Genomic DNA, 19,950 nt, shown 5'->3' with positions numbered 1-19,950 from the left:
AACTCATGCCTAACATAGGAGACGGATGATCACGGGGCCGTCCCTCTGCTCTCGTGGATTCCGGTTAGGGACATACCGGACACCGTTGAAGCTGATGCCCCTCCCGGTCGTGGCAGGGGCTCCCATCTGATGATGAGTGAAATAGAGGGAGCACTGGAGTAGGAAGTCACAGCATTTGGAGGGAGACCCGTCATATTTGTCCGGGAGGGACAAACGGGCATCGCTGACTTGGGCAGACTGTTGGATGGGCTGGGGTGCTGGCTCGACTTGTGGTAGAGAAACGTCTGACAAGGAAACAACCAATGAAGTCCAGGTGTGACTGATGAGACGCAGGAGTGCGTATAGATGGGTTGCCAGGACCAGTGGTTAGTAGACTGGCGACGTTGAGCACCGGCGAGGGGGAGTAAAGGTTGATTATTTGATGGATAAGACAACGTAATGAAACACTCCCTTTGACTGAAAAGGTGAAAGGTTTTATTACAGCAAATCCATCCAAAACTCAACAGTTTTAAATAGCAAGTTAAACATACAAAACACAGCTCACTTAACATAGTTGTTTTTTATTAAATATGTAAAAAGCAGGTCAAGTTATTCACAAATAAAATGCAAACATGCAACACATTTTGGGGAATGCATAATGAGTGGGACATCAGAAGAAAAACATGATCTATTTATAATTATTGACAGTACATGTTTACATTCCTTTTCATTTACACAATATACGACTAAAGTATTATGGTGCACTGCCGAGTTCAATAAGAATAAATGCAACATTAAGAAAGGGTATACAATATACGTACTTGGAATATAGTATGTCAAATTACTCAGTGAACTGACTCACAACTTTCCCTAAGACCTGTGGTTCAAAAGTCATATGAAAACATCTGAAATATACCCGACTTCCATTGAATACGACGGTGGCTAGTTGCTCTTGAAGTTGAAAAAAAAGGTTTATTGTGATCATACTACTCTACACTAAAATGTGCTCCCTTTCCCTTATGATGAAGCCATACTGATGAATCAACCTTGTTTCTGTCACTGTAGCACCAAATAAGGCATTTTTGAGTACGCACCGATTATCAAAATTCTTTGAATTGCTGAAGACAGTCACATACTAGTCATAATTTGTCTAACTAACTTACTACTACTTTTCAGTAATGATTCCCATGGACTGAACTGCCTCCCATCGTGTAGAGCCAAATCAAGTCTCCTTAGTTTTTAATAAATATTGTTTTTGCAATTCAATTTGTAATTGTGTGAATTGTGAGAAACTATGGACAGATTGTCCATTCCAGAGTCCAATGACAGTGCAACATATGGAGGAAGGTTAAATAGGAGCTACTACCGGCCCTTCAGGGATTTTGCTTATTGCGTTCTCATGATTAATATGGTTGATATGTACAAGTCTTAAAATAAACAATAACTTTGAAACAACGTACATAATGGATGGATCATGGGACCGACCGAGGCTGGCAACATACTTAACACGTGCTGTCAGATAAAAACACTGTCTACTCCATATTACAATTTCATCAAATAGAGAATTTTGAATGACGTATTTTTTTCACCCTTTTTCAATGGCCTTGGAAACTTCTGTGATGGTCTGAGCTTTTCTGCATGTGGCGGTATGTAATAACAGCAACCTAGCCACAGCATTTCACCGACAGTCAACAAAACACACAGAATGCAGAACGGCTGAGGGATATCAACAAAAAAACGAGGGTCGTGCTTCTTTTCACGAGGTTGCTTCATGTGCTCAGTCTTCAAGAGAACAAAAAAAGAAACAAACCATTAGGAAAAAAATGTAATAAAAAGAAACTAAAAAATAAATCTTGTAACAAAGTTCTCACAAAGTAAAAGGGCATGGTGGTGGGGACACGGAGGGATGGCAGTCAGTACTCATCCTGCTGATCATCAGGAACCTCCTCTTCATGGACCCCTGGGTCCACGTCCTCTCCCTCTCCTGCACCTTCCTAAGGGGACACAAGCGGTCATAGCAAAATGTTAGGGCAACAGCCGCCATTGATCTTTTCAAGTAATTAACAGCATTAGGTAACCTAAATCAATTGATCAATTAATCAAACAACAGCCTGTGATTACAACGAAAATATCTCCCTAGAAAAGAACAAGTAGCAAAACATTTACTGTCCAATCCAGTACGAACATTCTAGAATCTAAAACAAATGTTGCACAACAACATCCCACACCCAATCGCCTTTGGGAAACTCCTATGAATAATCACTGAAGAGCAAATAACAGCCGATTGACCTGTTCGTCTGCAGAGTACAGGATCTCCATTAGCCTCTCCACGAACTGTGCGCTCTCCTGACCTTGCTCCTGTGCCAGCACTTCCACCTCCCGCAGCTTTCCAAAGTAAAAATCCCTCTCCTTCTCCACCCCCTCCAGTGCAAGTTTTAATGTGTTCACCTGCACACAAAACAAGACAGACAAATTGATATTCCTTTCAAATCTTGTTATTTGACTTTAAACAACAAATTTGTCTGTGTGTAAACTGTTTTTGCAGTATTAATGATTTTTCTATTGTCAATCAAATCCAAATGGTCACGTGCGCCATCATAAAACTATTGCTGTTATACACTGCTGCTCATCTGATCCCCAACTTCTTGTTTCTCGGATCCTTTTCATGTTTCTGGCAATCTAATCCTTGTAAAATCAGGATTATGGAATTATCATCCAAGGCAGCTTGTAATTTCTTATCATTTTGGTTCTGCCAAAAATAATACACATCTTTCTTACTAATCTTACCAGTGAGTCCAACTTAGATATATTAAGTTGTAATGACGTTGTAATAGTAACTTATATGTATGAAATTGTTATGATGCAGTAGTAGTGGCTTTTTACCTGGTCATTGAGCAATGTGACCTGTGCTTCCAGTTCCCGCTCTCCTTTGGCCGGAGTTGTCGTTGCAACTGGGATTCTTTTGGCTGAAGAGGGTCTGGAGGACGGATGGGGGCTGCAAGGGTTTTGTTTCGGCGTTGTTGCGCTCGCCCTGGTGGCTCCTGAACACAAATATAGGTTAGTCAGTCAGTTTCCTAATCTACGTAAACAATGTCTGCTGTACAGAGAGGGGTATACTACAATCAATGCAGAGTTCTTCCAAAATAATATAAGATGGGCGCTGCACTACCTTGTGGACTTGCTGCGCCACTATGTAAACTCTTTTTTACTTTATTTGTTATAATTTAAGGCTCGAGATTGCAGGAAATGGCAGTTAAAGATTTTTGCATTTTTGAACACCTGAGTCCAAGGGGGACAGAGCCCCCTTTACAGGCATCCCCCCCACCTTACTCATCAGTACCACCTATTTAAAAACTCCTGGCCAGCTAACTTACCAGAATGAACTACAAATGTTCTGGTTTATTAAGAAAGCTACACTTTGTTTTTGGTTGTCAAGTCAATTAGACCATACCCATTTCAAGTTTATCTTTCTCAAAAATAAACTGTTATTTCAGAGTATTTAGGCAAGTAAACTGGCTAACTCACGGATCCTGCTTTGTATCATACCCCTCAGGCGGCTGGTCATTTTACCTGCAGTGGGGGAGCTGGCTGCGTGGTGTTGAGACTTCTTTGGCAGGTTGAAGATCTGCTCACCGGGGTCAGGTGGGGGGATGGCATCCTGACCCTGTCTGGCCTGAAGTGGGTCATAATCTTTACCGTCGTAGTTGGCATCAAAGAACCTCTTGAACCACTGGATGAAGTCAAGGTTGTCCTGAAATCTAGCTTTCACCAGCTTTTCCACAGGAATAATCTTATAGAGAAGTGGAAAGAAATGATCAAGAATAAAAAATTGGGGTACTTGTTTACATTTTAGCAGACGCTCTTATCCAGAGCAACTTACAGTAGTGAATGCATACATTTCATTTCATGCATATTTTTTTTTTGTACTGGCCCCCCGTGGGAATCGAACCCACAACCCTGGCGTTGCACACACCATGCTGGCGTTGCAAACACCATGCTCTACCAACTGAGCCACAGGGAGGCTCAGTTTAATAATCTGCACTTTATTTTTTAGGAGCAAAATGAGTGTGTGTGTGTTTGTTCAATCAAATATAGCCTGGACTAGCCATAGTAACTAAATAAAAACCCTATCTAATGGTAAACTGTTATAAGTAGCTACAGTAGGTCCCGTCAGGACACTACTCACTCAGCCTCAGTCTCTCACCTTGTCCACATTCATTCTCTTGAAGGAGGCCTGCAGCAGCTTGAAGTTGTGAATGTACTCGTGCTCGAATTTAGCTTGGAACTTAACCTTCTTAAGACTGACGCAGCCAGGGAAGAGCAAATCCATGAACTGGCAGTAGGCCGCTCCTACAAGTGAATGAAAACAAAACCACGTCAGAAGACACAAAACTACAATTTGTTTCTCTTCTGATACAGGTTTGAAACTAATGATAATGAACAAATTATATTTTTCAGGCATACGCTTGATCGAAATGTCTCACAGCACTGCCATTAGCCAACCTGTGCACAATACTACCTACAGCAGACCAGACACAACAGGCTTGACAGCGCTGGAAGTGGCAAGCAGTGTTAACCTCAAAATAGTACCATTAGCACACCTTGCTGCAGGACTGTGTGTGGTTCAGCAGAGATTGGATTACTTGGGCCAGCCATGGCATGGTAGCCACAGCAAGTTCGCAAACTAGTTGTATTAATAGCACTGTCCGTCTTCTCTGTCAGAGCAAGGATAGGTTAGGAGCAGGGTTAGGTTTACACCAGGTTTCTTTGACTATACACATTACTATACCTATTACCAGGTCATTAGCAGAAGCTTAGTGTGGAACAGAGGAAAGCATGGACATATATCTCTCTCCCTTTCATCCTGCATCTCCCTTTCTATGCTAAGCCTATATCCTGAGCCCATAATGAGGTCCTTGGGTCTGGAAGGAAGAACCGTTTGCGGCAAGGTTAACAGGGTAATTATTCTTACCTGAGGAGAGCTGCTCCACTTTAGTGTAGTTCAGACCAAGAAGATCGTTAACCCAGGCAGTGATGTCATGCCTGCTCATAGTCTCCTGGGTTATTGAGGTAGAATATACGTTGACCGCCATTCCCCAACTGCAAAAGACAGAAAAGACACTAAGCAGTCAGTTACAATTCACTTTCTCCAAAACAATCTCAAAATAAGGATTTTTTTGGTAAACTCTTTTACAGAATGGTTAGCCAACATGTTCTGTACACACAATTGTTGATCAACAGATAAAAGCCACCATATCATTTTCAACTAGTAACATTAAATGTAAAGTGATGCGGTAGCAAAGATGAAGCAAGGCAGATAACAATACAAACCATCATGGGGAAACTCGACAGCAAGCCGGTAAACGTAGGCCTATAACCAGAGCTACTAGTAACGAAATAAAGGCACACTGGTCTCAAGTCAAATTATGTGAGATCAGCGGGTATGCTGATTTTCATTCCAACCCATTTCCACTGTCAAATTGCTTAACATCTATTACAATTTATCTCCATGCATATCCCATGTTAGGTCCAGTAGCGTAATAACATGTTAGTAATGCGGTTATAAGATCGAGATGCCCGATTTAGCTGAATTGTATACAGACTATCGACTCTTGTAAACACACTCATAACAGGAGTTTGAGAATGGGTGTAACAGAACATCTATATGGGATGAGGAGGAGCAGACTTAGTTTTTTGGGTTTATTCTCATCCATTTTCATAATGAAGAGTTGAGATGTTAGGTTCAGAAACATCAACAGAGCAAAGTGACATGAAAGTGATGACTGCAAACAAATGTTTGAAACTGTTGATCACCCTTCACAGTAAATGCAAAAACGGTCTAAGTGTAGCCTACAATACGCAAAAGCCTTGTAAAGTGCAGCAAAAAAAAAAATATTTTCATTCTAATGATGAGGCAGGCTGGAGCGTATAATGTCAAAATGTATGACCTGAATTGCTGTTGCAACATATATTCTCAAATGGGTATCCTAAAAAATAACGGGCCTGGTGCTTAGGACATATGAACCACTATCTATCGCTCCACCACTCCAAATGCAAACATTCAGCTAATGAGTTTAAATTGTTTGTCACTGATACGGATACGCTGGCTATAAGGCGACGGACAATACATTTCCATTTGATACAATTATGGTAACAGCTACCGTTAGGCTACAATTACATCAAGCGCACAGTCAACATCCGAACAGCTAAACCCTAAACATGAATGGCAAAAACTGACAAGATATGGACTGGAGTTTCGGTTTCCAACTATCCTCTTTCATTGACTGCGCACTGAGACAGAAAATCGGACAGCCGTTCTCGTGTCAACAAAGCGGATGTACTGCTAGCTTTGTTAGCTCATTGGCTCTACTTGACCCAAACAAACGAGTTTATAATTTGAACAGACTGGGTTTAAAACCATGTCATAAAATAAACGGAATAGCTAAAACAGTAACGGTGCCCCTTTTCCCAGAACACCCGATTAGGTAGCGTACGGCCAACAAGAATATTCTAGCAGCTATTGCTATCGTCACAGTCAAGACAGTGACTGTATTTGACAATGAAGCAAGCTAACTTGCTAGTTTTTTCCCACAACGGTCCCATTTCCAACTGGCCAGACAATGTGTGTTATTTTATGTTTAAATGTCACCGATTTCGCTTTGGTATTATTGTGAACTTGCAGGGGCCTCCTCAAGACAATTTACGCCATGGTCAAGAAACAGTCACCAAGAAGGAAATACATCCAATGTTTTGGACGAGCTGATACATTGTAACAGAATTGAAAAGGGGCGAGCCGATGGCGTGAAAAAATCCAATGCTCGTGAAACAAATGTTCAGAGTTTTGCAGCAACCTTATTATTGCTCAAAGCCTTGCTATGAAGCCACGCCAAATGCGGCATTTGCACTGATTTACCTGTAGGCGCGCTCTCCTCGCACTGTATTTTTTCTGTAAGGAATGCAGTTGGATCCGTCCGTTGGGATGATGTCGTTGTTATTCTCTCCATTTGGGGACAGTGCTTGGGTGGGACCAGGCATTGGGTCTCTAAAATATTGAACAGATGATCTGTTCTCTCTCTATGAAAGGACGATGCGATATAAAGTGCCGCACCTCGGGCTCGTTCTCCTGTCTGCTTATTCTTCACAAATCTGACTCTGGTGACGTAGGTGCACCCTAACCAACCACGTGACTGGTGATGGGGGCGCGCTTCTTGGACAGTGGACGGCGAATTCCACGAATAGAAAACGAAGGGACATATATATATATATATATATATATATATACACACACATACATACACACACACATATACATTAACTAGGCAAGTCTGTTAAGAACAAATTCTTGTTTACAATGACGGCCTACCAAAAGGCCTCATTCTGGACTAAATTCTAGGGTTAAAAATATAAATAAATTAAATAAAAATATAGGACAAAACACACATCACACAAGAGAGACAACACTAGATAAAGAGAGGCCTAAGACGACAACATAGCATGGTAGCAACACATGACAACACAGCATGGTAGTAACACAACATGACAACAACGTGGTAGCAACACAATATGGCAGCAGCACAAAACATGGCACAAACATTATTGGGCACAGACAGCAGCACAAAGGGCAAGAAGGTAGAGACAAAAATACATCAAGCAAAGCAGCCACAACTGTCAGTAAGAGTGTCCTTGAATGAGTCTTTGAATTTGAGTGTTTTGGTGTTTGAGTGTTTGTTGCAGCTCGTTCCAGTCGCTAGCTGCAGTGAACAGAAAAGAGGAGCGACCCAGGGATGTGTGTGCTTTGGGGACTTTTAACAGAATGTGACTGGCAGAATGGGTGTTATATGTGGAGGATGAGGGCTGAAGTAGATATCAAAGATAGGGGGGCATGAGGCCTAAGAGGGTTTTATAAATGAGCATCAACCAGTGGGTCTTGCGAAGGGTATACAGAGATGACCAGTTTACAGAGGAGTAGAGTGCAGTGATGTGTCCTATAAGGAGCAATGGTGGCAAATCTGATGGCCGAATGGTAAGAACATCTAGCCGCTCGAGAGCACTCTTACCTGCCGATCTATAAATTACGTCTCCGTAATCTAGCATGGGTAGGATGGTCATCTGAATCAGGGTTAGTTTGGCAGCTGGGGTGAAAGAGGAGCGATTACGATAGAGGAAACCAATTCTAGATTTAACTTAAGGGGTGGCAGGTAGCCTAGTGGTTAGAGCGTTGGGCCAATAACCAAAAGGTTGCTGGGTCGAATCCCCGAGCTGACAAGGTAATCTGTTGTTCTGCCCCTGAACAAGGCAGTTAATCCACTGTTCCCCGGTAGGCCGTCATTATAAATATGAATTTGTTCTTAAATGACTTGCCTAGTTATTAAATAAAGCTTACATTTAAAATATCTTAAAACATTTAGCCTTCAGCTTTGATATGTGCTGAGAGAAGGACAGTGTACCGTCTAGCCAAACACTCAAACTTTAGTGCTTGACTACCTCAAGCTCTAAACCATCAGAGGTATAAATCACTCCTGTGGGGAGAGGGGCATTCTTCTTACCAAACCACATGACCTTTGTTTTGGAGGTGTTCAGAACAAGGTTCATGTTGAGTATAGGGGGCAGTATTTTCACGGCCGGATGAAAAACGTACCCAAATTAAACTGCCTCCTACTCAGACTCAGAAGGTAGGATATGCATATTATTAGTAGATTTGGATAGAAAACACTCTGAAGTTTCTAAAACTGTTTGAATGATGTCTGTGAGTATAACAGAACTCATATGGCAGGCAAAAACCTGAGAAAAATCCAACCAGGAAGTTTGACCTCACATGGTTGTAGTCATTTCATTTCATGTCCTATCTAAACTACAGTGTCTGTGATGTCATATTGCACTTCCTAAGGCTTCCACTAGATGTCAACAGTCATTAGAACCTTGTTTGAGGCTTCTACAATGCAATTTGATTGAATAATACCCGGAAGAGTAAGTGGTCAACCTGGTGTCATTGACTTACCTCGTGCGCACTCACGCAGGGCTAGCCCTTTTTATTTTTCTTCTGTAATGAATCTGCTATTGTCCGGTTGGAATATTATCAAAATTCTACGTTAAAAACACCCCAAAGATTGATTGTGAACATGGTTTGACATGTTTCTACAAACGCTGAGGGAACTTTATAACTTTTCGTCGACGGTGGATAGATGCATTTTGGAATGGTGATCTCGCCGCGCCATCAAAACGGATTTATTTCGACATAAATTATGGACTTTATCGAACAAATGAACATTTCTTGTGGAAGTGGGAGACCTTCCGTGTGCATTCAGCCGAAGATCAGCAAAGGTAAGATAATATTTTTAACATATTTCAGCGTTTTGTGGATGCCGTGGCTGGACGGCTAACTGAATAGCTTGGGGCTCAGTACTCAGAATATTGAACAATGTGCTTTCTCCATAAAGTTATTTTGAAATCTGACAAAGCGTTTGCATAAAGGAATAGTTCATCTATACTTCTTTAATTAATTGTTATATATTTTGTCAACGTTTATGATGAGTATTTCTGTAAATTATGGTGCACATTCACCGGAAATTTTGGGGTGAATACATTTTCTGAACGTCACGTGCCAATGTAAAATGGGTTTTTTGGATATAAATATGAACTTGATGGAACAAAAAATGCATGTATTGTCTAACATAATGTCCTAGGAGTGTCATCTGATGAAGATCGTCAAAGGTTAGTGCATATTTTTAGCTGGTTTTGCTTTTGAACTGCTACCCTTGCTTGGAAAATGGCTGTCCTTGCAAGGAAAATGGCTGTGTTGTTGTTTTTTTGCTGTGGTGGTATCCTAACATAATCTAATGTTTTGCTTTCGCTGTAAAGCCTTTTTGAAATCGGACAACGTGGTTGGATTCAGGAGAAGTGTATCTTTAAAATGGTGTAAAATAGTCATATGTTTGAGAAAATGTAATTGTGGTATTTTAGTTGTTTTTGAATTTCGCGCCAAGCGATCCCATTGGCTGTTGGCTAGGGGTTCCGCTAGCGGAATGCCTAGATGTAAGAAGTTAATTAAGGGCAGAGAAAGCTTGTTGGACACTAAGAAAGCTTTGTTGTAGAGTGTTTAACACAAAATCCGGAGAGGGGCCAGTTGAGTATAATACTGTATCATCTGCACATAAATGGATGAGAGAGCTTCCTACTGCCAGAGCTATGTTGTTGATGTAAATTGAGAGGAGCGTGGGGCATATGGCCACTTTCTCACTCATACGCTAAAATGTTTTCTTTATTTTGTGTCTCTGCTTCAATAGCTGGTCTACTTGTAGATATTTAAATGACCTGACTAAATTATAAGATTATGCATCTATTGTGCTCAGTGGCGACTTGTCATTCACCTGTTTTGAGCCCCACATAAAAAAAATACAAAATCATATTTTTTTTTAGGCTTGCCTGTTTTGCATGTTATTTTGGCATTAATACGTGTCACATATCAGTTTGCAAACAATGTAAAAAATATATATCATTAAGTTAATAAAGCCGCATACAAACACGGTCTCTTTTTTGTTTTCTTGAGTAACGCTTCGATCACACCAACAGCGTCATTTCATTTTGGTACACCAGAATGACATTAATTTCCAATGAAACGCTGCGCTTGCCTAGCAGTGCAAACGTTGGATTTATCGAACGTATGCGTCAAACTGTATGCGTAGACGGCTTGACAGAAATGGTAGCAGAAGGTGAATGTTGAACTTTTGTTGTCTACATGTTCAGACGATGCTGCGTACTATTTTGTGCAATGACACTGTCGGTGTGATCGATGAGTAAGGAGGCTCCAAAACGCAGGTGTTTCAGCCTAGCTCAGTGCTTTGTGTGGTGGTGGGGCAAGCCAGTGTAAAATACTTAGCGTTGCGCCTTGATTGGGTCAGTGTTCTGTCACTAATGGGGACACTATGGGTAGAGCTCGAAAATTCAAGGCCCTTGAGTGCTACCATAGTTACATTGGAAGTGCCCATCCAAGAAGGCTCAAGGTCATTGGCCACAGATAGAATGACGTCAAATCACGTTATATCTACAGTAGCTTTGATTGGACTGATCATGTCAACATCACACTTTCAAAATCTTAGCTCGCAGACATCATCATGAATCAAGTAGACAATCTACTGGCAAATCCTTTCAAATCCTTGTCATATGAAGAGAAAAAATGAAGAGAAATTATAGATAAAATGTATCGGTGCTCCTGGGCCATTGGACATAAACATTAAACAACAAGTAGGAAATCGCAAATTCAACAATGAGTGGTTTGGAAGGATTCAGTGGCTAACTGCAAGCATTGCAAAGCAATCATTAGCCTGCTATTCAGTGGAGTGGCTGTGTGGTCCCAACTCTAAGATTAAGAGTCTCTTTTCCTAGTTTAAAGGTGACCAAGAACCCGATGGTCACTCTGACAGAGCTCCAGAGTTCCTCTGTGGAGATGGGAGAACCTTCCAGAAGGACAACCATCTCTGCAGCACTCCACCAATCAGGTAGAGTGGCCAGACAGAAGCCACTCCTCATTAAAAGGCATATGACAGCCCGCTTGGAGTTTGACAAAAGGCACTTAAAGGCCTCTCAGACCATGAGAAACAGGATTCTCTGGTCTGATGAAACCAAGATTTAACTCTTTGGCCACTTCTGGAGGAAACATGGCACCATTCCTACGGTGAAGCATGGTGGTGGCAGCATCATGCTGTGGGTTTTTTTTTCAGCGGCAGGGACTGGGAGACTAGTCAGGATTGAGGCAAAGATGAACAGAGCAAAGTACAGAGAGATCCTTAATGAAAACCTGCTCCTGAGCACTCAGGACCTCAGAAGGTGAACCTTCACCCCAGTCTAACAGGACAACAACCGTAAGCACACAGCCAAGACAATGCAGGAGTGGCTTCGGGACAAGTCTCTGAATGTCCTTGAGTGGCCCAGCCAGAGCCCGAACTTGAAACCGATCTAACATCTCTCGTGAGACTTGAAAATAGCTGTGCAGCGACGCTCACCATCCAACCTGACAGAGCTTGAGAGGATCTGCAGAGAAGAATGGGAGAAACTCCCCAAATACAGGTGTGCCAAGCTTGTAACGTCATACCCAAGATGACTCGAGGCTGTAATCGCTGCCAAAGGTGCTTCAGCAAAGTACTGAGTAAAGTGTCTGAATACTTATGTAAATGTGATATTTCTGTCTTTTATTTGTAATAAATTAGAAAAAATGTCTAAAAACCTGGTTTTGCTTTGTCATTATGGGGTATTGTGTGTAGATTGATGAGGTGAAAAAACTATTTAAAAGGGGTCTGAATACATTCTGAATGCACTGTACATAGCGGGCTGCACTTGCCCCACTGACACGCCACATGGCAGGCTGGGAGCAGTAAAGGGTCAGCTGTAGGGCAGCACCTGGTTAGGCTGGGCGGGTAAAGACCTGCCTTGCTCAAGGACACAATAGTTGTAGGTTGCACCTGAGAAAGTGATGCCAGTAACCTCTGGTTGCCAGTTGACTGATTCCTGTGAATCCCGACAGATTCTCCCAGTGTCAGACATTCCAACCATTCCAACGATTATTGACATGCAGAGTTAGGGTTGCAAAGCTACCAGCAATTTACTAAAATTACCGGAATCTATGGTAATTTAGGTCATTAACAGGTAATATATGGCAATCTATTGCAATTGTAGTCATTTTTGGTCTGTTCTAACTAGAGGTCAACCGATTATAATTTTTCAACGCCGATACCGATTATTGGAGGAACAAAAAACCCGATTTTTTACATTTATTTATTTATTTGTAATAATGACAATTACAACAATACTGAATGAACACTTATTTTAACTAACGTTTAAGTGCCTTGCTCAGAACAAGAGAACATATGAAAGCTGGTGGTTCCTTTTAACATGAGTCTTCAATATTCCCAGGTAAGAAGTTTTAGGTTGTAGTTATTATAGGAATTATAGTACTATTTCTCTCTATACGATTTGTATTTCATTTACCTTTGACTATTGGTTGTTCTTATAGGCACTTTAGTATTGCCAGTGTAACAGTATAGCTTCCGTCCCTCTCCCCCTCCTACCTGGGCTCGAACCAGGAACACATCGACAACAGCAACCCTCGAAGCAGCGTTACCCATTCAGAGCAAGTGACGTTTGAAACGCTATTAGCTCGCACCCCGCTAACTAGCTAGCCATTTCACATGGGTTACACCAGCCTAATCTCGGGAGTTGATAGGCTTGAAGTCATAAACAGCGCAATGCTTGAAGCATTGCGAAGAGCTGCTGGCAAAACGCACGAAAGTGCTGTTTGAATGAATGCTTACGAGCCTGCTGGTGCCTACCATCGCTCAGTCAGACTGCTCTATCAAATCATAGACTTAATTAGAATATAATAAACACACAGAAATACGAGCCTTAGGTCATTAATATGGTCGAATCTGGAAACTATCACGTTCATTCTTTCAGTGAAATATGGAACCGTTCCGTATTTTATCTAACGGGTGGCATCCATAAGTCTAAATATTCCTGTTACATTGCACAACCTTCAATGTTATGTCATAATTACGTAAAATTCTGGCAAATTAGTTTTCGCAACGAGCCAGGCGGCACAAACTGTTGCATATACCCTGACTCTGCGTGCAATGAACGCCAGAGAAGTGACACAATTTCACCTGGTTAATATTGCCTGCTAACCTGGATTTCTTTTAGCTAAATATGCAGGTTTAAAAATATATACTTCTGTGTATTGATTTTAAGAAAGGCATTGATGTTTATGGTTAGGTACAGTCGTGCAACGATTGTGCTTTTTTTCGCAAATGCGCTTTTGTCAAATCATCCCCCATTTGGCTTAGTCGGCTGTCTTGTTAGGAAGAAATAGTCTTCACTGTTCGCAACGAGCCAGGTGGCCCAAACTGCTGCATATACCCTGACTCTGTTGCAAGATAAGTGACACATTTTCCCTAGTTAAAAGAAATTCATGTTAGCAGGCAATATTAACTAAATATGCAGGTTTAAAAATATATACTTGTGTATTGATTTTAAGAAAGGCATTGATGTTTACGGTTAGGTACACGTTGGAGCAATGTGTACCTAAGCGATTATATGCAACACAGGACAGGCTAGATAAACTAGTAATATCATCAACCATGTTGATTATGATTGATTAATTGTTTTTTATAAGATAAGTTTAATGCTAGCTAGCAACTTACCTTGGCTTTTTACTGCATTCGCGTAACAGGCAGGCTCCTCGTGGAGTGCAATGTAAAGCAGGTGGTTAGAGCGTTGGACTAGCTAACCGTAAGGTTGCAAGATTGAATCCCCGAGCTGACAAGGTAAAAATCTGTCGTTCTGCCCCTGAACAAGGCAGTAAACCCACCGTTCCTAGGCCGTCATTGAAAATAATGTGTTCTTAATTGACTTGCCTAGTTAAATATAGGTGTAAAAAAAAATATATATATATATATATATATATATATATATATATATATATATATATATATATTTTTAATAACAAAAAAAAAACTAATATTCGGCCAAATCGTCGTCCAAAATACCGATTTCCGATTGTTATGAAAACTTGAAATCGGCCCTAATTAATTGCCCATTCCGATTAATCGGTCGACCTCTAGTTCTAACGAATATTGCCATAGAACAAGCAAGATGCAGTCTACATATTGCATTGGGGCAAATCTATCAGCGTTTTGTGTGATGATGAAAGCTTGATGCTGTCATATAGCCAGAGTTGCTGAAAAAAATAACTCTGCCTCCCAACAATAGCCAATGTTTGCTATTGACAGCCTGACTGTGTCTTCCTTGTACTTTTTATTGTGATATCCAATTGGTAGTGACAGTCTTGTCCCATCGCTGCAATTCCGGTACGGACTCAGGAGAGGCAAAGGTCAAGAGCCATGCGTCCTCCGAAACACGACCCCGCCAAACCGCACTGCTTCTTGACACACAGCTCGCTTAACCCGGAAGCCAACACACCAATGTGTCCGAGGAAACAGCGTACAACTGGCGACACGAGTCAACGTGCAGGCGCCCGGCCCTCCACAACGAGTCACTAGAGTGCGATGGGACAACGACATCCCAGCCGGCCAAAACCTCCTCTAACCTGGACGACGCTGGGCCAATTGTGCGCCGTGGGTCTCCCGGTTGCGGCCGACTGCGACACAGCCCGGAATCGAACCCAGGTCTGTAGTGATGCCTCTAGCACTGCGATGCAGTGCCTTAGACCGCTGCCCCGCTTTAGACCGCTGCACCAATCGGGAGGCGTGTTTTCAGTTTTTTTATGCTGTGTAGGCCTACATATAGCTTGCCTAGATAGCTGCAGCGTGCAGGCGCCAACTACCCTCCTGAAAAAAAACATGGTATTTTGGTTTCTTTTTAACCATTTTGTTTGAAAACAATCACAGTAAGTTACTCAATTGTTACCCAGAAATTATTTGATATTGAGATAAAAATGACTGCATTGGACCTTTAACATAGAAAAATAAATAAGTGTGTGAAAAAAATGAAGAATATTTCATGCTGAAACCCTCATATTAAACACCAATGGTATTCACTAAGTTGGTTTATATTTAGGATAATATTTTACAGGTTTGTCCAAATGTTTTTATTATCTTATTTGATTATTTTATATATTTCACGTGTTAAGGCCAGAGATACCTTTGTATATATATTGTATGTGGACACCCCTTCAAATGAGTGGATTCAGCTATTTCAGCCACATCCGTTGCTGACAGGTGTATAAAATCAAGCACACAGCCATGCAATCTCCATAGACAAACATTGGCAGTAGAATGGCCTTACTGAAGAGCTCAGTGACTTTCAACGTGGCACCGTCATGGCATGTCACCTTTCCAACAAGTCAGTTCATCAAATTTCTGCCTTGCTAGAGCTACCCCAGTCAACTGTAAGTGCTGTTATTGTGAAGTGGGAACATCTGGGAGCAAAAAAGGCTCAGCTGCGAAGTGGCAGGCCACACAAGCTCACAGAAGTGCTGAAGCACGTAGTGTGTAAAAAACGCCTGTCCTCGGTTGCAACACTCACTTCAGAGTTCAAAACTGCCTCTGGAAGCAACGTCAGCACAAGAAATGTTTGTCGGAAGCTTCATGAAATGGGTTTCCATGGCCGAGCAGCCACACACAAGCCTAAGATCACCATGTGCAATGCCAAGCGTCGGCTGGTGTAAAGCTCATCACCATTGAACTCTGGAGCAGTGGAAAAGCGTTCTTTCGAGTGATGAATCACGCTTCACCATTTGGCATTCTGATGGACTAATCTGCGTTTGGCGGATGCCAGGAGAACGCTACCTGCCTGAATGCATAGTGAAAACAGTAAAGTTTGGTAGAGGAGGAATAATAGTCTGGGGCTGTTTTTGATGGTTCGGGCTAGGCCCCTTAGTTCCAGTGAAGGGAAATCTTAACGCTACAGCATAAAATAACATTTTAGACGATTCTGTCCTTCCAACGTTGTGGCAACAGTTTGGTAAAGGCCTTTTCCTATTTCAGCATGACAATGCCCCATGCACAAAGCGAGGTCCATACAGAACGGTTTGTCGAGATCGGTGTGGAAGAGCTTGACTGGCCTGCACAGAGCCCTGACCTCAACCCTATCGAACACCTTTGGGATAATTGGATCGCCGACTGCGAGCCTGGCATAATCGCCCAACGTCAGTGCCCGACCTCACTAATGCTCGTGGCTGAATGGAAGCAAGTCCCTGCAGCAATGTTCCAACATCTAGTGGAAAGCCTTCCCAGAATCGTGAAGGCTGTTATAGCAGAAAAGAGGGAACCAACTCCATTTTAATGCCCATGATTTTGGAATGAGATGTTCGATGAGCTGGTGTCCACATACTTTTGGTCATGTAGTGTACTTTAGTTTACTAATAAACTACTAAAGTTTCCAGTAATATACCCTCCCTTTTGCAACCCTATACATAATTGACATACTTCAGTGTGTGAATATAGAATGGATCTTTCGATCATCTCTGAACAATGAATTGAAACTTGTTTTGTTTTTATATATACACAATTGGAATGAAATAGAAGCCAGCCTAAATTGTAATCTTCTGACAGTGAACACACTGTTTATTTTTTGGTAAACTACAACACCGTGAACTATTCAGTCAGTGCACACATGACTAATAAAAAAAATGTCCAAAGAGATTGCATGGAATTATTATGATTTACCACATAGGTGTTCTCCATGAAAACATAATGACTGCAGAAATCATGCCATAAGGCAAAAATGCCAAGTTGAACTGAGAATTTCAGATCTCAACATGCATTTTTTAGTAGTTGCTTTGAGGCATCAGCTGTCTGGGCCACCTTGCTGGCTGCAACTGAACTGCAGCATTGATTAGCACTGTACCATTGTGGTGTCATGCTGTTCAATGTGTTAAACCCGAGCAACAGTACAATTAGGATATGTCTCTGGTGGCTGAGACTTGCAATGAACTTAATAGTTTAACGTCATTTTTACAAGCTTTTGCTTGGTGTTCGATATCCAAGTTTGACATTCTTGCACCTTTAGCAAGAGAGTTTTGGCTACAAACGTGCAGTCCCCTGTCCCGCGCACAGTGGTTTAAATGTGCATATGTGTCAATTGTGAAAACGACACACAGACCAAAGTGAAAGTGGAGTAGTGACTGAAACTTGCTAGCTAGTTGGCCAGCTGTCAAACCAAACAGTTAGCATGCTAGCTAGTTAGCTAGCTAATCAAGGCATAATTAGTCAACATCGGCTTCGGTAGCTAGCACCAGAGACGGAAGAGGAAGCGAGACATCGCACTGCCTAATTCTTTCTGGTTCATATACTGTCAATTAACTAGCAGACCAGACATTAGCTGCTTTAATTAATGCATTGGTGCCCCGTTAAGATGACCGGAAGTGACCATATTTTTTTCTACGGTAAACGGCCAGAGTGGGACATCTTCATTTATACACCATCTTTGCTATTGTACTGTACACTGGACTAGCTAACCAGGTAGCAATAATTACAAACCCACTTTGACAGAAACTGGTTGCCAAGATATTTACCACATTACATCGAGTATAATTCAAAAACATAACACTGAAGTGTACGGCCCATACATATCCTGAAACATATTCCACACGTTTATTATTATGAATATATTTTTTATCACACATTGCAACCGTAGATCTTTGACTCACCAGTGAACTCAGATCCCAGGTTACTCCGTGTTAAAAAAAAAAAGCTATATTTTCGAGTCACCCCACCTCTTTCCATTCAATGAAGGGATTCGATTAATTTGGCCCGGGTTCCCGTGTATCAGTGTTTTGCAACGGGTGAAAGTTGATCGGAAGTCGGGAAAAAATGAGGTCAAATCATGATGTCAGTGATCTTCAGGCCAGAAAGTGGGAGCTCTAGAAAAAAATATGCTAGATTTTCCGACTTGGAATTCCAAGTTGGATGACCGTTTTAAAACGATTTTTCCCAGTCAGAGTTTTTTCTCGAGTTCCCAGTTGTCTTGAACAAAAAGGTCAGGGTGAAATCGGCTCAAAACAAAGCAATTTAATTAAGCACTGGGAGTAATGAGTAGGATTCACATGCAACAGTGATTGCTTTTGATAAAAACACTTTATCTGCCTTCCCAATGAAAACTAGTTTGAAAATTCGGAAAAGAGATGTTGTATGTTTCTGGACATGCACCAAGATGCCTCGTAGACAACATGACCCAGCAGCACAGCCTCAGAGATTACTGTTCGATTTGAGAATGGTTCTCCTCCCTCACCGCTTTTGCCCGGTCACGTCATGGGCCATAGACCGGTGTCAGGCGGCTCAGCATAATCGAATCCACCGATTGTAGACGCTGATGACGCCGACAACGGACACATCTTTTCTTCGACAAGCGTTGCTGAAGCTGATTGGCTTGATCTGGTGTGATTTCGACCTGTCATAACTTGATGCGTTGCTCATTGGGACAGCGGAATGTGGGCATCGAAGTAACCTAAGCGCTAAAGTGCCTCTCCCTCTCTCCTTGTTTTGTACATGATAAATAATGCATGCGCGCATTTATTTTACTATCATACAATAACACAATGTTTACAGAGAATGCAATATGTTATTTAATTTCTTAATGCTTCATGTTTTATATTTTATATTTATTTTAAATTACGCAACTATGCATCTTGTACTTCAAATGAAGGGATTAACCTTCAAGATTCCTATTCCAAATTGGATATGATAAGTATATTTAGTTTCCACATTTGCTAAATTAAGCTCTAAATCCAAACAAATGTCATGTGTTTGTTTAAATGTATCTTGTGAGGCTAGGAATACCATATAGACTTCTCTAATCATAAAAAAATGTATCCCTTGGCATTTCTTAGCACCCAGCAATTATATAAAGTGGCACAGAAAATCTCTCAGATATTGGTCAATCATAGTGTGTCATTTGCAAAAGTGTATACTCTTGGTCAGGGGTGCAACTTTGGTTTTAGAAGGAGGGGAAAAAAAAAAAGTTCTACCCCTGCTCTTGGTGCCTGTTTCCCAGACACAGATTAAGCTCAATGGATTATCTCCATTAAGAACGCTTTTTAGTCCTTTTCAATCCTTAGGCTTAATATGTGTCTAGGAGACGGGCCGTTGAGGTACTCAGGTATATATCATCACAGCGTGTGTAGCAATGTCTGTGCAGGCACTCAAAAAACAAACAATGAAAGTGAATGACAACAGGAATAATTTGTGTTGGACCCAACGACTGGTTGGACCACTGTTTGTAGGAAAGAAACACAGCTAAGTGTCGTGTTGCAGACATTATTTGGTTCTGGGTGCTGAGATACTTCTTCATCTGCAGGGGGCAGGCAATAAAGTCCTACATAGAGAGGAGGGAGACAGATGATGGAGTGGCATGTCAAGCAAGAGCAGGGGAGCAGACACAGTGTCACGATCGTCGTAAGAACTGGACCAAGGTGCAGCGTACGTAGCGTTCCACATCTTTATTATAAAGTGAAACTTCAGCAAA

The 19,950-nt window shown here is 41.6% G+C and overlaps 1 protein-coding gene across 3 annotated transcripts; it reads right to left on the bottom strand.

Moving 5' to 3' along the window:
• Positions 1-540: 540 nt before the first annotated feature.
• On the bottom strand, positions 541-18,250 carry LOC106599798 (microtubule-associated protein RP/EB family member 2). 3 transcript variants are annotated; one of them, XM_014191127.3, is made up of 8 exons: positions 6,893-7,177; positions 4,952-5,079; positions 4,184-4,329; positions 3,550-3,769; positions 2,863-3,020; positions 2,269-2,427; positions 1,851-1,973; positions 541-1,761 (listed from the first exon to the last, which is right to left on the bottom strand). In XM_014191127.3, the coding sequence occupies exons 1-7, from the start codon at positions 7,012-7,014 to the stop codon at positions 1,893-1,895; spliced, it is 1,014 nt and encodes a 337-aa protein (XP_014046602.3). In that variant the 5' UTR covers positions 7,015-7,177; the 3' UTR covers positions 541-1,761; positions 1,851-1,892. The 3 variants fall into 3 exon arrangements, with proteins under 3 accessions (XP_014046602.3, XP_014046604.3, XP_014046601.3); XM_014191129.3 differs by lacking the exon at positions 6,893-7,177 and adding an exon at positions 18,137-18,250 and having other exon boundaries at positions 541-1,973; XM_014191126.3 differs by having other exon boundaries at positions 541-1,973.
• Between the last annotated feature and the right edge of the window lie 1,700 nt (positions 18,251-19,950).

Source organism: Salmo salar, chromosome 03 (genome assembly GCF_965601325.2).
Source record: "Salmo salar chromosome 03, fSalSal1, whole genome shotgun sequence".
Taxonomy (NCBI): Eukaryota; Metazoa; Chordata; class Actinopteri; order Salmoniformes; family Salmonidae; genus Salmo; species Salmo salar.
This window is presented reverse-complemented; position numbering and strand designations above follow the sequence as displayed.